This window comes from Trichosurus vulpecula, chromosome 2, assembly GCF_011100635.1.
Source record: "Trichosurus vulpecula isolate mTriVul1 chromosome 2, mTriVul1.pri, whole genome shotgun sequence".
NCBI lineage: Eukaryota > Metazoa > Chordata > Mammalia > Diprotodontia > Phalangeridae > Trichosurus > Trichosurus vulpecula.
In genome coordinates, this window is record NC_050574.1 from 157,822,787 (window position 1) to 157,839,033 (window position 16,247).

Consider the following 16,247-nt stretch of genomic DNA (forward strand, 5'->3'; position numbering starts at 1 on the left):
ATCTCTGGGTTCCTTCAAAATTCCAACATCACCTTCTATAGAATTTTTTCTTTAGCCACCTAAAAGTTAGCACTGTCCCCTCTAAGTTTGCCTTGTATCTCTTGAACAGGTCTATGGGAAAAGATAATAAATTCAGCTATGGACATGTTGAATTTGAGTTGCCTGTGGGATAGCTAATATGAAATGTCTAATAGGCAATTGGACAATAGATTTCACATGTAGCTTGGCATGGATAAACTTTTAATTAATGCTTTTCTTTCATTCATATTGTAGTGAAGGCCAGTGAAGGGTAGAGAAGTCCATTTTTTCAACTTTTCTTTGGGCCCAATAATGGTCTGTTTTTATCATTGGTGACAGAGAAGCCACCACATTTGGACATTAACATAGCAATCCCCGATGTGCCATTAGAAGATGTAGAAATGGTACTTAGAAAGTTAAAGTTCAAATACACAAAGGAAATCCATGCTGGAGGTGACAATACTGAAATCATTGAGGGATTACTTTATAAGATATCTCAGGGAAGAGAAGATTCCAAAAGAATGAAAAAAATCATAGACTAGTAATATCCCCCGGAAGGCAATTGTGATATCAGTAACTATTGACCCATATGCTTCCTTTGTTATATTGATAAAAATCTTTATTTGAATGATCTTTGTGTACAGGGTGGGCATCTTTATGAAACAGGATGGTAATGGGGAGGCTGTCACAAATGATCCTCCAGTGTCAAATGAGCCTTCTCACTGAAATTTAAGATTACTTAAACAGATCCATCTAGTAGTACATACAGGAAAAACAATGAAAACTGCCTCTTGTCTAGGAAATGAGAGTTGGATGGACAGTATATTAATCTATATGTGAATGTGCCTATGACAGATACCCAAATGGATAAGGATTTGGGCCTAGAATTAAATAAGAAGAGAGTGACATGGATTACATTTGAAAAATTGCATAATGCTTTTAGCTCTTCCAAATGTTTCCCCAATGCAAAAACCCATCTGTTGATTGGCGGTGTTCTCATTGTGACACTGTATGGGTTGTAAATCTTAGAATACCACAGTCTATGAGGAATCCAACTTCTGAATAATTCAAAGACCAGTGGAGAGTCAGAGTGAGAATAAGTAGGCTGCATCATATTTCCAATAATTCAAGAAGATAATATAAGGGGTACCAGTTAGGAAGTACTTAATTTGAAAAGTGCTGGTCATGTGGTACAGATAAGGAATAATTATCTAGATAGACAGTCCAAGTATTCCACTAGTTACCCACCAGTTAAAAAACTAAAAGGAAAAAAATAAATAAGACTTAAAGGAAGTTTTCTAATATATTCGGCAGATACTCTGGGAAGGATCTATGGAAAACAGATAAGATTGATACTGTATAAAAAAGCAAGGCAGTCTGCACCATTAGAGGGAATTATGAGTTCACAAATGCTATGAAATAAGTGAACGGCTTTACTCTACCAAGATGACAGAACAAAGACAGGGACTCACTTGCACTCTCCCAAATTCCCCTCCAAACAACTTTAAAACAACTTTGCCTCAAAATAAATTCTTGGGGGGGAGAACCAACAAAAGGTCAAGATGAAACAATTTTCTAGCCCAAGACAACTTAGAAGGTCAGCAGAAAAGATCTGTCTCACTGGGATGGAAGTGGAATGCAGCCTAGCATAGGCCACGCCCCAGCAAGCCAGCAACAGGCCTGAGGAGTGACTTAATTAGTGGCAGTAGTGGCCTCTGGAGTTCTTAGCCCGGTAAGGGAGTTGGGCAACTAGTCAGAAGGAGATTAAAGGTCCTTTTGCTAGCACTGGGTGCAGGACTGTGTTACATTGTCCACATGCAGTTCTAGGTTTCATTCATTGAGTGAGGAGAAGCAGCAAGAGTGAGAACCCTAATCATGATACCAAGGTAGAAAAGAGTTCTTGTGGTTGCTCACAGATTAGAGCACAGGCTTGGAGAGCAGTGACAACACCTCTCCTTAAATCATACCACTGTGGGGCGGAGCCAAGATGGCGGCTGGTAAGCAGGGACTAGAATGAGCTCCGTACTGAGTCCCTCCAAAAACCTATAAAAAATGGCTCTGAACCAATTCTAGAATGGCAGAACCCACAGAACAGCAGAGGGAAGCAGGGCTCCAGCCCAGGACAGCCTGGATGGTCTCTGGGTGAGGTCTATTCCACACGGAGCTGGGAGCTGGGAACGGAGTGGAGCAGAGCCCAGCCTGAGCAGCGTGGAACAAACAAACTTGGAGTCGGGCGGATGGGGCCCCTAGCGCCCTGAATATGTGAGCTGCGGCAGTTACCAGACCCCCTCAACCCACAAACACCGAAGACTGTGGAGAAGGTTAGTGGAAAAAGCTGCGGGAGTGGAAGGAGTTCGCGGTTCGGCTTCCAGCCCCGGAGGCAGCGGAGGTGGGGCAGCTACAGCTGTTGTTACTTCCGGCTCCAGGCCCACCTGGTGGGAGGAATTAAGTGGTGGATCAGAGCAGGAGTGAAGAGCCTGCTGAAGATCTAAGCCCAGTTCGGGCTGGGGGTTCTTGGGGAAGGAGGAGTGCAGGGGTGACAGAGCTGGCACCTCACCCCCAAACGTGGAACATAGAACTCGTTAGTCTACAAGCAGTCATACCCCACTGAAAAACTCAAGGGTCAAGTTAGTTGGTTGGGAATATGGCCAGGCAGCGAAAGCACACCCAGATTCAGTCTCAGACTTTGGATTCTTTCTTTGGTGACAAAGAAGACCAAAACATACAGCCTAAAGAAGACAACAGAGTCATAAAGCCTACAACAAAAGCCTCCAAGAAAAACATGAACTGGTCCTAGGCCATGGAAGAGCTCAAAAAAGGATTTGGAAAAGCAAGTTAGAGAAGTAGAGGAAAAATTGGGAAGAGAAATGAGAAGGATGCGAGAAAACCATGAAAAACAAGTCAATGACTTGCTAAAGGAGACCCAAAAAAATACTGAAAAATACACGGAAGAAAACAACACCTTAAAAAAATAGATTAACTCAAATGGCAAAAGAGCTCCAAAAAGCCAATGAGGAGAAGAATGCCTTGAAAGGCAGAATTAGCCAGAGGGAAAAGGAGGTCCAAAAGACCACTGAAGAAAATACTACTTTAAAAATTAGACTGGAGCAAGTGGAAGCTAGTGACTTTATGAGAAATCAGGATATTATAAAACAGAACCAAAGGAATGAAAAAATGGAAGACAATGTGAAATATCTCCTTGGAAAAACCACTGACCTGGAAAATAGATCCAGGAGAGATAATTTAAAAATTATTGGACTACCTGAAAGCCATGATCAAAAAAAGAATCTAGATACCATCTTTCAAGAAATTATCAAGGAGAACTGCCCTGATATTCTAGAGCCACAGGGCAAACTAGAAATTGAAAGAATCCATCGATCGCCTCCTCAAATAGATCCCAAAAAGAAATCTCCTAGGAATATTGTTGCCAAATTCCAGAGCTCCCAGATCAAGGAGAAAATACTGCAAGCAGCCGGAAAGAAACAATTTGAGTATTGTGGAAACCCAATCAGAATAACCCAAGATCTGGCAGCTTCTACATTAAGAGATTGAAGGGCTTGGAATGCAATATTCCGGAGGTCAATGGAGCTAGGATTAAAACCTAGAATCACCTACCCAGCAAAACTGAGTATCATGTTCCAAGGCAAAATATGGATTTTCAATAAAATAGAGGACTTTCAAGTTTTCTCAGTGAAAAGACCAGAAGTGAATAGAAAATTTGACTTTCAAACTCAAGAATCAAGAGAAACATGAAAAGGTAATCAAGAAACAGAAATTGCAAGGGACTTACTAAAGTTGAACTGTTTTGTTTACATTCCTACATGGAAAGATGATGTGTATGATTCATGAGATCTCAGTATTAGGGTAGATGAAGGGAATATGCATATATATATATACACACACATATATATATGTATATATGTTTATGTATATATAGAAGTGAATGTGTATGTATGTATATATCTATGTGTATATGTATGTATGTATATATGTATATATATGTGTGTGTGTATATATATATGTAAAAGAGAGCAGACACAGGGTGAGTTGAAGATGAAGGGAAGATATCTAAGAGAAATAAAATGAAATTAAGGGATGAGAGAGCAACATACTGAGAGAGGGAGATAGGGAGAGATAGAATGGGGTGGACTATCTTGCATAAAGGTGGCAAGAGGAAGAAGTTCTGTGGGAGGAGGGGAGAGGGCAGGTGAGGGGGGAATGAGTGAACCTTGCTCTCATCAGATTTGGCCTGAGGAGGGAATACCATACATACTCAGTTGGGTATCTTACCCCACAGGAAAGAAGAGGGAGGAAGATAAAAAAAAATAAAAGGAGGGGGAAGATGGGGGTGGGGAGGGCAGATGGGGTGGAGGTAATCAAAAAAACACTTTCAAAAGGGGACAGGGTCAAGGGAGAAAATTCAATAAAGCGGGATGGGTTGGGAAGGAGCAAAATGTAGTTAGTCTTTCACAACATGAGTATTGTGGAAGGGTTATACCTAATGATACACGTGTGGCCTAGGTTGAATTGCTTGACTTCTTAGGGAGGGTGGGTGGGAAGGGAAGAGGGAAGAGAATTTGGAACTCAAAGTTTTAAAAACAGATGTTCAAAAACAACAACAAAAAAAAGTTTTTGCATGCAACTAAAAAACAAGATACACAGGCAATGGGGCATAGAAATTTATCTTGCCCTACAAGAAAGGAAGGGAAAAGGGGATGAGAGGGGAGGGGAGTGATAGAGGGGAGGGCTGACTGGGGAACAGGGCAACCAGAATATATGCCATCTTGGAGTGGGGGGGGGGTAGAAATGGGGAGAAAATTTGTAATTCAAACTGTTGTGAAAATCAATGCTGAAAACCAAATATGTTAAATAAATAAATTTTAATTTTAATTTTAAAAAAAATCATACCACTGTGGAAGAACTAGGAGCTTACAGACTCCTAGAACTAGCTCTGAGGGCTGCAGCAGTGAAGGCCTGAAATTTAGAACACTGTCCCCTCCACCCAAGAAGCAGAGACCAACTTTAACAAAACAAAACAACCTGACCAAAGAAAGTTACTAGGGTGACAGGGAAGATCCAGACACAAACTCAGAAGAAGACAATGAAATCAAAGCACCTACCTCAAAGAAAATTGTGAATAGATTTCAAGACCAAAAAGAATTCCTAGAAGAGCTCAAAAGGGAATTTAAAAACCAAATGAGAAAGGTAGAGGAAAAGTGGCAAAAGGAATGAGAGTGATACAAGAAAATCATGAAAAATCAACAGCCTGATAAAGGAGGTACAAAAGAATTACTGAAAATAACACATTAAAAAAAGAATAATCCAAATGATAAAACAGGCACAAAATCCTCTGAAAAGAATGCCTTAAAAAGTAGAATTGAGCAAATGGAAAAAGACATGTAAAAATTCACTAAAGAGAACCCATGCCTTCAAAAGCAGGATGAGCCAAATGGAAAAAGATGTATAAAAATTCACTGAAGAGAACTCCTTAAAAAAGTAGAATTGGCCAAATGGAAGAGAAGGTACAAAAACTCAGTGAAGAAAATAATTCTTTGAAAATTACATTTGGGCAAGTAGAAGCTAATGACTCCAGGAGACATCAAGAAACAATAAAACAAAATCAAAAGAATGAAAAAATAGAAACATGAAATATCTCATTGGAAAAAATAACCTAGAAAAGTAGATTCAGAAGAGAGAATTTAAGAATTCTTGGCTTACTTGAAAGCTATGATGAAAAGAGCCTAGACATGTTTCAAAAAATTGTCAAGGGAAAATGCCCTAATATCCTAGAACAAGAGGGTATAATAGAAATCGAAAGAATCCACTGATCACCTCACTTCCTGAAAGAGATCCAAAAATGAAAACTCCCAGAATTATTATAGCCAAATTACAGAGCTCCCAGGACAAGGAAAAAATATTGCAAGCAGCCAGAAAGAAATCATTGAAATATCATGGAGCTGCAGTCACAATGACTTAAGATTTCACAACTTCTGTATTAAAGGATTGAAGGTCTTGGATTATGATATCACACAGGGCAGAGGAACTATGATTAGAACCAAGAATCACCTACCCAGCAAAACTTGAATATAATCCTTCAGGGAAAGAAATGGATATTTCATGAAATAGAGGACTTTTGAGCATTCCTGATGAAAAGACCAGAGCTGAATAGAAAATTTGAATTTCAAATACAAGACTCAAGAGAAGCATAAAAAGATAAACAGGAAAGAAAAATCATAAGGGATTCCACAAGGTTAAACTGCTTACATTCCAACATTGGAAGATGATATTTGTTACTTCTAAGAACTTTATCATTATTAGGGAAGTTAGAAAGACTATACATAGAGGGCATGGGTGTGAGTTGACCATGTTGGGATAATAGCCCCCAAAAATTAAATTAAGGAGTGAAAAAGAGGGATACACTGACAGAAGGAGGAAGGGAGAGGTAGAATTATCTTACATAAAAGAGGCATGAAAGAACTTTTACAGTGGAGGGGGAATTGGGGGAGAGGAATTAGCTCAAAGAGAGAATAACATACACACTCAACTGGGCATAAAAGTCTATCTTAACCTACAGGGAAGTAGGGGAAAGTAGATAAGAGAAGTAGGGAGATAGATAGGGAGTAGATAAGAGAAAGGAGGGTTTATTGGGGGAGGCAGTGGTCAGAAGCAAAATACTTATGAGGAGGGATGGGGTGAAAGTAGACGAAAAGGATAAATGGGGAAAATTAGTTTTTGCTTAGATATGAGGAGCAGTATAGCATAGTAGAAAGCTACTAGATTCAGGCTGGAACACTGGGGCCTACTCCTGGTTCTGCCATTATGTGGTGTGACTTTGGGCAAAGTATTTGATCAGTCAGAGCCTTATCTTTCCCCATCTATAAAATAAGAACAGCATTGCTGCTCTAATTCAAGAGATGTCGATCTCATTTTTGTCTTTCACTTAGAGCTTCAAAGTAAAATATGAAAGCCCTTTATTTCCTAAGGTAACAGCCTAGCCAGTTTGATGAAATCCACATCCTGGTTTAATTTAGGATTCTTTTTCAAGAAGCCCTCATTTAATGTTGGTTTTTTTCTGACTGACCTGAAAGTATCTATTTTGATGTTCATTCATTCATGCCCATGTTTTCTGTTCTCCTTATAGGTCTCGTAGCAATCCTGATTCCTCGTTTGGATATAGTGATTTCCCTCGTTGGAGCTGTGAGCAGTAGTACATTGGCACTAATTCTGCCACCTTTAGTTGAAATTCTTATATTTTACAAGGAAAGTTTCAGCCTGTGGATGATTCTCAAAGATATCTTGATATTATTCATTGGAATTGCTGGTTTCTTAATAGGCACTTATGTGTCTATTGAAGAAATTATTTATCCTGCTACCACACTATTGCCTAATGCTACACAAGGTCCAGCTGTAAGTCTAAATTCAACCTATGTGGCATCTGGTTTCAAGTAGTGTGATAGGATTGCATACCTTCTACTCTTTATTTAACTGTGAAAATGTAGTATAAGATGAAAAGTAGGAGAACATATTTTTAAAACTTTTTTTATGTTTTTTCAATATTATACTTAATGTAATAAGTTGCCATTCTTTATTAGTAACATTATATTAAAATTATTTACCGTGGTGAAAACATACCATTCAGTCTCAACAGTTTCAAAGAAAATCAAAAGATCTAGAAGTTACTGTACCTTTTTTCCTTCTTTTGTTATACCCTACCTCATCCAGAAGCCTTTCAAGCCAGACTTTTTTTTTTTCTATTTAGGAGATAGGCCATTCCATGCTTGGCTGTTATCCTGTCTCTGGGAATAATAAGACTTTAATAATAAATATCTTAAAAGTTAACCTAGAAGAAAAAATATCTTCCCCCAAACTTCAGGGTGGATATTAGCACATACATTGTAAAGAATGTAAAAGATTATGATTTTATTTTTATTATTTATATACTATTAATCAGCTAAAAAACACAGTGAACTCCAATTTGTCCAAAATTCAAGCAGTCAAAAAGCATATTTATATACATATAAAATTCCTGCTATAGTTCTTTATAATTATTATTCATAATAATAATAATGACTTCCCAATAAAATCCTGAAATGCCTTCTGAATTATCAAAGTTATCATTAATCAGTAGTAATAATATAAGTGGATCATTGGAGTAAGAATTATATTTATTTTAGTCTATTTTTAAGATTCTTATTTAACCTGAATATTAATTTAATAACAACATTCCCATATCCAACTATTTCCAATAGGAGATTCCTGTACCTTCAGATGAAAACTATCTTCTTTCCTGTGTGTGTAGGAAGGCAATAATGTGTGTCCGCTCTCTTCTCTGAAACAGAAATGAGCACATGTAGCTCTATCCACTTCTTGAATTATTTTCTTCTAAGCATAACTTGGCCTTTGCTGGAGAGAATTTCAAGGCAGTCTGAAAGGCCTAAATTTTGGCAACTCAGAGAATGATTAAGGGGAAAAATCCAGTCCATAACTCTTCATTTGCTGCATCCCTTAGACGGTATGATTGCTGGGTAACACAGTCATTCCAGTTACACTCTGCCAGCTTCTGTGGTCATTGTCCCTCTCTGGAGTCTGCCGTTGCTTCTTCAGGGCTTCTGTACCTAGGGACTTCTGTCTTCTTCCTTTGCTCCTCTTGGAGAGTGCTAGAACAATTTGCAGCATTTAAGGCTGGCCCTTCCTTACTCATGCATCTGCCTCATCTTGTAGCAGCTGATAGGACTTCCAGTGTCCCTGGACTTTTTCCAAACTCTCTACCTGGCTGGATCCCATGCTTTCATTTACTGGAATATGAAGAACAAAGCAATCACACAAGGATGTATTCTTGCTAAAGTAGTCATTTATAGGAAAAAAAGAATCAAATCAAGTATTTTCTGAAACTTAGGAGATAAAGAAAAAGAAATGCTTTCCCCTACTTGATAACTTGTAAGCCTTGTTTATGAAAGACATTTAAAAACATCAATTTACATAGAAGATGAAAATTGAAGGATAGAATATGATTACAGAGCATGAAAAAGATGATGATCTTCTTGGTTTGTGTGGTTCATGCTTTAAAAGGTTTTATGCTTTTTGTCACAGAAGCAAATACTCTGTGATGGAATAGCGGTATTTAAGGAGCTATCAAAATCACAATAATGGTGCATTTACTTCATCTTGATTTATTTTTTATAAGTTTGACATGGCTTAGGGACTGTTTACTCATATTAGTGTCTTGGCAAGTACCACACTACACACATCAGATTCTTATTTTGATAGCTATTCATGAGATACTGTATTTATAATTGTATTATGATCATCAAATAATAGTTTGTTGTGCTTATATTTTATATTGAGGGCACTACATTGAAACTTAAATCATTTTAAAATGAGAGCTTAAAGGCTAAAATAAAACAAACTTTAACGTAAAGTAGGTTCTGTTATTGTTATGAAAAAGCTAATTTTTATAAATATTACTATAGGTAACTAGAAAACCACTACTTTTCATCCATTTTAAATGTAAGTTAACGTTAGGTATTTACTATTTGCTTTCTGAAAATAGATAATTCTAACACAGTTCGGCTCTTTTAATTATTAAGCATTTATCCCATTCCTTGGGTATTTTTCTGATCAAGAAACAAAACTTCCAGCAATAAGTTATTTTCTAATTCAGCACATACAAAAATTATACACAGTTTCATCAGGCACCCATAGATGAAGAGTTTTTGTTGATTAAATATTCCATTATGAAGTCCTCTAAATTACCCAGTGTTTTAAATGTAAAAAGCAAACAAATAGGGAGTCTAAAGAGTAAGAAGGTTATCAAGAAATATCTTTGTCCAATGAAGATATAAAATAGCAGTGCATTATTTATTGAAGGTAGGCGATGAGAAAGACAGTGTTATAGGCAGTAGAGAGCCAGTCTCACAGTCAGGAAGACCTGAATTCAAGTCCTACTTTTGACACTCATTACCTGACTCTAGGCAACTCAGTCAGACTCTTTAAGTTGCTGGTGAGCACTGGTAAATGCAGTTTCCTCCTTTAGGATTCCCTACACTATACCTATGAACTCACTACACCAATGAACTCACAGGTCTAGGGAAAAGAAAAGGTGGGAGTAGGCAGACATGTTTGTAACAAAGGTGTATTCTTTACAATGGAATTTATTGGATGGTGATGTTAGTTTTTTCTGTGAAAATTTCAGTTTGGATGATTGACAAAGACTTTCTAGATAAATTTTTTCTGTGAAGATTTCTCTTGTTTGTTGGTATTCACTGCTGCTTTTACAGGTGCTGTGAGAGTATGAATGAATACATGTGCCAAATCCATTTGTATCCATTGTCTCCTGTATATCACCCCTTGGATTAAAGTTGTTTTGGCCTTTCATGTATCATGTTGAAGATTCATGTTCTGCTGAAGTGCCATGTTCAGTCATGTGGAAACTTGGACTGCCACAGAGATTAAATCATTTAACCTTTGGGTAGCATAGAGTAATGGGGAAAAAACCTAGAATAATGGTGAGGAGAACCCAGGTCCTAGTCCTAGCACACACTTAGTGGGTGTGTGAATTTGGGGTAAGTCACTTTACCCCTCTAGGTTCTAGCTTCGTTATCAGAAAAAGTGATGGGATTGGACCTGAGACTCTTTAAGGTTTTCTCCAGATCTATTATTGTGACTCAATCCCTTAGAGTATTGCCTCATTCCAGATAAGTGGTGATTAACTTAGGTATTCCGGTTTGGGGGAATTAAAGAAACAGAAAAAGCCTCACACTAACTTGATTTAACTAATGCTGTTTACTGATAGTATTACAAACCAGCTTAGTAGATGTACTCGTACAGAAAGGGTGCAAGACCTGTATGCCTTCTGTTTTAATTCCTTTGTCCTAGTTTGGAGAAATGAAGCCAGACATGTAGGTGGCTAAGCCACAGGTAGTAGGCAGTATCTAGGAAGCTGTCTACCCCAATATAAAACTCAATAGCACCCTAACATCTGGGCATTTCGGACAAAGGGGGCTGGCTGCACTAGGGTAAGCAAACTCTAGCTGCCTCTGAATAGTACAAACGTAAGTAGGTCAAACAAACTAAAACCCAGGGATTGTTATAATTCCTTTGGAGTCTACACTTAGTTATTCATCAGTCACTCTAGCTGGCTGTATCTACATGTCCTCTTCCCCTTCTGGGTGAAAGAGCTAATCAGACTAACTCTACACATCCACATAGGTATCACTGATTTCCAAATTAGGCCTTCTAGAACATTACATTTACTTTAAAACTGGTTCTCAAATAGTTTTACTCAGAGACTTTCCCTTTTCTTACTATATTCTTTATCATTCCTGTCCTCTTAAAGGGAAAAGAAAAAGTTAAGCAGAATTCTACATTATTAAAATTATGGAAATTAGGAATTAGGAATATTATGGCTTGACCATCAGACCAAGTTGATGATCACATCCTACACAAATATTAGTAAATTCAGTTCTCAGGGTCATTTTTATAATTCTTTTCCTCATGAAAGTCTCCATCTTCATTAGAGTCATTACTTCCTCTATAGACAGTGTGGTTAAATTTCCTAGATCTGTGAGACTTGTACAAATTGTAACAGGGGCCTAGCCTTACTCAATATTCACCATAGGTTCATTTCTAAACTAATAAATTATTGTCCTTCACAAAAACTGCAAACAGAACTTTATAAATTTGCAAAATTATTCCATTTGCCAACACTGTTAGGTCGTGTGTAACAGTTCCATCTTTCTTTTGACCACTTAGAAAAAGTAACACTAATGGGGAAAGCTGGTTCAATAAATAAATAACATTAAATAAAATAAATTATCATAAATGATAAATAAATTGGAATAGTGATATGCATGTATTGGGTCAGCAAATGTTAACTATTGAAAAACTATGGAAAAGTAAAGAGTAGAGATGAGAACATAGAATTAAAGATGTCAAGCTGTGCAGCTCCTGTCTCCTGATCCCTTTGGAACTTCTTTACATCTCAGTTGGAGAAACTGTTGTTAATGGCTTCTAGCATGATAGTGATGAGTATGCAAAGGTTTTAGCATCATAATTGCTATCTTGTCGTAGAATATGTGATCTCTTTGGCATATGCCACCGAGCTTCTGTCAAGTCACTATGAAAATAAATTTATGAATATGTCCGGCCTCTAAATGAGACAATGTAAAAGAAAACCATGCCAAGGAAATGATAGGCGATACTATTCCAAACTCCTCTGAAGAATGAAATGGCAATTCATTCTCATTTTTAAGAGACCCTGCCAAAATTAGCCAGTTTCTGTGCCCACACTGCATATTATATGGATTTTATTATTTTAATTGAGGATTATAAGGTTTCACTGTAAACTAATAACCAAAAATTATGTTGACAATTTCCCTAATGAAAAATGGAAAATGCAGCTGTATCAAATTTTAAGGAAATTAATCTCAATTGCTAATTTTTTATGGTTCTAGATCAAATCATTTTTCTGAAGCCAGTGCTTTTTTCCCCTTAAATTTCTTCTTAGTCAGTGGTTGGATGTGAAGGAAGAGAATTTATGTGTGTTCTGTAACTTTTTGGAATTTCAATAAAGATAACATCATTATTTGCTGGGTAATGTACTTTTTTATTGCCTCATCTTTTATTTAAGGGCACTGCTAAATAAGATGCCTGAAAATGACAGTAATATAAGACTTAGTGGACATCTAAAATTTAAAAACTGGCCTTACTTGAAAGTGAAGGGAACATATGTTTAAGACACTAGTTCCTGTTACGTGTCTGCTGGTTTTCCCTGGTGAATGCAGAGGGAACATATCTACACAGGTTTCTGGGCTGCAGAAATGATTTATGCAAGTTGTCCTTCCCTTGTCTCCCTCACCCCCTGTATCAGTAAGGCAATAATAACAATGTAGATAATTGTCAAAATGCCTACGTAGTTCTGTATCGCAAAGTATACAAGACTCTCTACATAGAAGGTAGAAGAAGTAAACCATTTATTCAGACACCAGAGAACCATATCCCACAAGCCATTTATCCAATCTATCACAGCAGTAAAGCATTCAATACACAATATCACAACCCGGAGCCTCATCATCCCAAAACCTCTCCGACCCCCTGCTGGGATCTTCCCCAAACACAAACTCACAGCACAGCTAAGTCAGCCTGTTCAGTTCTAACTATCATGATAGCAGCCATAACTGCTCTTTCTCTGCATTTCCTGTGACATAACATCCTTCTCCTGTCAGGAAGCTCCTGCCACCACAAGTGACTTAGGCTTCCTGTGACATAAGCAGGTCACATGGCCAATTTAATGGGTGGGAGAGATCTTCAAATCTAAATGGCTACTACACCCCCCTTTAATATTTCCGCTCTGTTTTAGAATGGGATCAAGCTATTGTTGCTGCTTCATAAGTGGTACAATCCTAGCTCTGCTACAATAGAAGCAACTGGATGCAGAATTCCTTTCTCCCCTTCTCCAGCCACCAAGCAGGAGAGAAGATCCTTTCCTGTGCTTGTGTACAATATTACTGTTAGTATTATCTTTACTTTGACATTTCAATTGGTCTCTAATCTCACTTGTGCAGATTCATTCTCCTCTAATGCAGATCACAACCTGTCCATGCCTTTTCATCCTGTGTAATTTGTCCCAATTATACTATAAACCCCAGTTAAAATTAACTGATACTGTAAACATCATAAAATATTTGGGAGCCGACCTGCCAAGACAAACCCAAGAACTTTATGACACAATTACAAAACACTTTTCACACAAATAAAGTCAGATCCAAATTGGAAGAATATCAGTTGCTCATGGGCAGGCCGAGCTAATATGATAAAAATGACAGTTCTACCTAAATAAATTTACTCAATCAGTGCCATACCAATCAAACTACCAAAAATTATTTTATAGAGCTAGAAAAAATAATTCATCTGGAAGAGGGAAAGGTCCAGAACATCAGGGGAATTAATAAAAAATACACCAGATCTTAAATTGTATTATAAAGCAGCAATCATCAAAACTACTTGGTGGTGGCTAAGAAATACAGTGGTGGATCAGTGGATAGGTTAGGTACACAAGACATAGTAATCAATGACTATAGTAATCTACTCTTTGATAAACCCAAAGACTCCAGCTTCTGGGATAAGAACTCACTATTTAACAAAAATTGCTGGGGAAACTGGAAAACGGTATGGCAGAAACTAGTCATAGACCAACATCTTATACTAAAGTAAGATAAAGTCAAAGTGAGCACATGATTCAGATATAAATGCAGATACTATAAGCAAACTAGGAGAGCAAGGAATAGTTCACCTGTCAGATTTATGGAGAATGGAAGAATTTATGGCCAAACAAGAGGAAAGAGAACATGAAATGCAAGATGGATGATTTTAATTACATCAAATTGAAAAATTTTTGCACAAAGCCAATATAACCAAGATTAGAAGGAAAGCAGAAAGCTGGGAAACAATTTTTATAGCCAGTGTCTCTGATAAAGACCTGATTTCTAAAATATATAGAGAACCGAATTGAATTTATACAAATATAAGTCATTCCCCAAATGACAAATGGTCAAAGGATATGAACAGGCAGTTTTCAGATGAAGAAATTAAAGGTATCTATAGTCATATGAAAAAATGCTCTAAATCACTATTGATTAGAAGAAATGCAAATCAAAACAGCTTTGAGGTACCAGATCACACCTATCACATTGGCTAACATGACAAAACAGGAAAATGATAAGTGTTACAGAAGATGTGGGAAAAGTTGAAACACTAATGCATTGTTGGAGTCATGAACTGATCCAACCATTTTGGAGAGCAATTGGGAACCATGCCCAATGGGCTATAAAAATATGCATGTCCTTTGACCCACAGTACCACTTCTAGGTCTGTATCCCAAAGAAATCATAAAAATGGGAAAATGACCCACAAGTACAAAAATATTTACAGCAGCTCTTTTTGTGGTGGCCAAGAATTGGAAATTGAGGGGATGCCCATCAATTGGGGAATGGCTGAACAAGTTGTGGCATATGAATGTAATGGAATACTATTGTTCCATAAAAAATGATGAACAGGTGGACTTCAGAAAAATCTGGAAAGACTTACATGAATTGATGCTGAGTGAAGTGAGCAGAACCAGGAAACATTGTACACAGTAACAGCAACATTGTGCAATGACTAACTTTGATACACTTGACTCTTCCCAACAATGCAAGGATCTAAGACAACTCCAAAAGATGCATGATGGAAAATGCTGTCCACATCCAGAAAAAGAACTATGGAGTCTGAATGCAGATCGAAGCATACTATTTGCTCTCTCTTTCTCTTTTTTGTTCTTTCTCATGGTTTCTCCCATTGGTTCTAATTCTTTACAACATGACTAATATGAAAATATGTTTAATATCAATGTATATATATATAGCCTATATCATATTGCATGCCATCTTGAGGAGGGGGGTTGGGAGGGAGGGGGAGAAAATTTAGAACTCAAAATCTTATGGAAGTGAATGTTGAAAACTAAAAATTAATTTTAAAAATTAATTGGAATAATAGGGAAACTGAGGACAAAGTCACTGAACCATATGTGATTTAACTTTCAAAGCCAGTATTTGCATATCAAATCAGGTCACCTGACTCCTCCAAGGTCAGACACTCTGAGTGATTTACAGAACTGATTTTTGTAACAAAAAAGAGGAATAAAAATATAGAAATTTGTTTTGAACATAATTTAATTGGACACGGCAAGTCACCTGACTAGTTTGACTTTCTTATTTCTACCCTAGAAATATTTGCTTTGCTTCTGTTGTATTTTGAAATCACAAATATATTCTAACCGCACCCCCCCCCCCCCCATCAATTGACATGATTTCTCAGCTTGTAGAAAGGGGAACTTGCTTCAAAGGGTCAGGAGAAAAAGGGAACTGGGACTGGGAAAGAGGAACTTGTGCTTGGTGGTTGATAAACTAGTGTTCAACTCCCATCCTCCCAGCTGTCAGAAGGGGAAACTTAACTTTAGAAGATTAGATTACTTAGTTTAATGAAATCATCGGTCCAGTCCCTGTCCCTATGAAGAATAAGTGTTAGAGCAAAACCACAACCTACAAAAGACATTAAATTGATATGTAGTCCTTGTCTCAAGTGCATGGAGCAGCATACACTTTTCTTGGTTTGAACCCCAAACCAGAAATCTTGAAAAAAAAATCTTTCCAATGGGGTTTCCAAGAAATTCTCACCAACTCCCCATCAGCCAA

At 37.4% G+C, this 16,247-nt stretch overlaps 1 protein-coding gene across 1 annotated transcript in view; it reads left to right on the forward strand.

The window, feature by feature from the left end:
• The window catches only part of SLC36A4 (solute carrier family 36 member 4), a 79,119-nt gene extending 68,723 nt beyond the window's left edge, over window positions 1-10,396 (forward strand). Inside the window, exon 11 of the mRNA XM_036745039.1 lies at window positions 7,160-10,396. Coding sequence (XP_036600934.1) covers window positions 7,160-7,467 — 308 coding nt within the window. The 3' untranslated portion in view covers window positions 7,468-10,396. The remainder of the gene's footprint in view (window positions 1-7,159) is intronic.
• The last annotated feature ends 5,851 nt before the right edge of the window (window positions 10,397-16,247 follow it).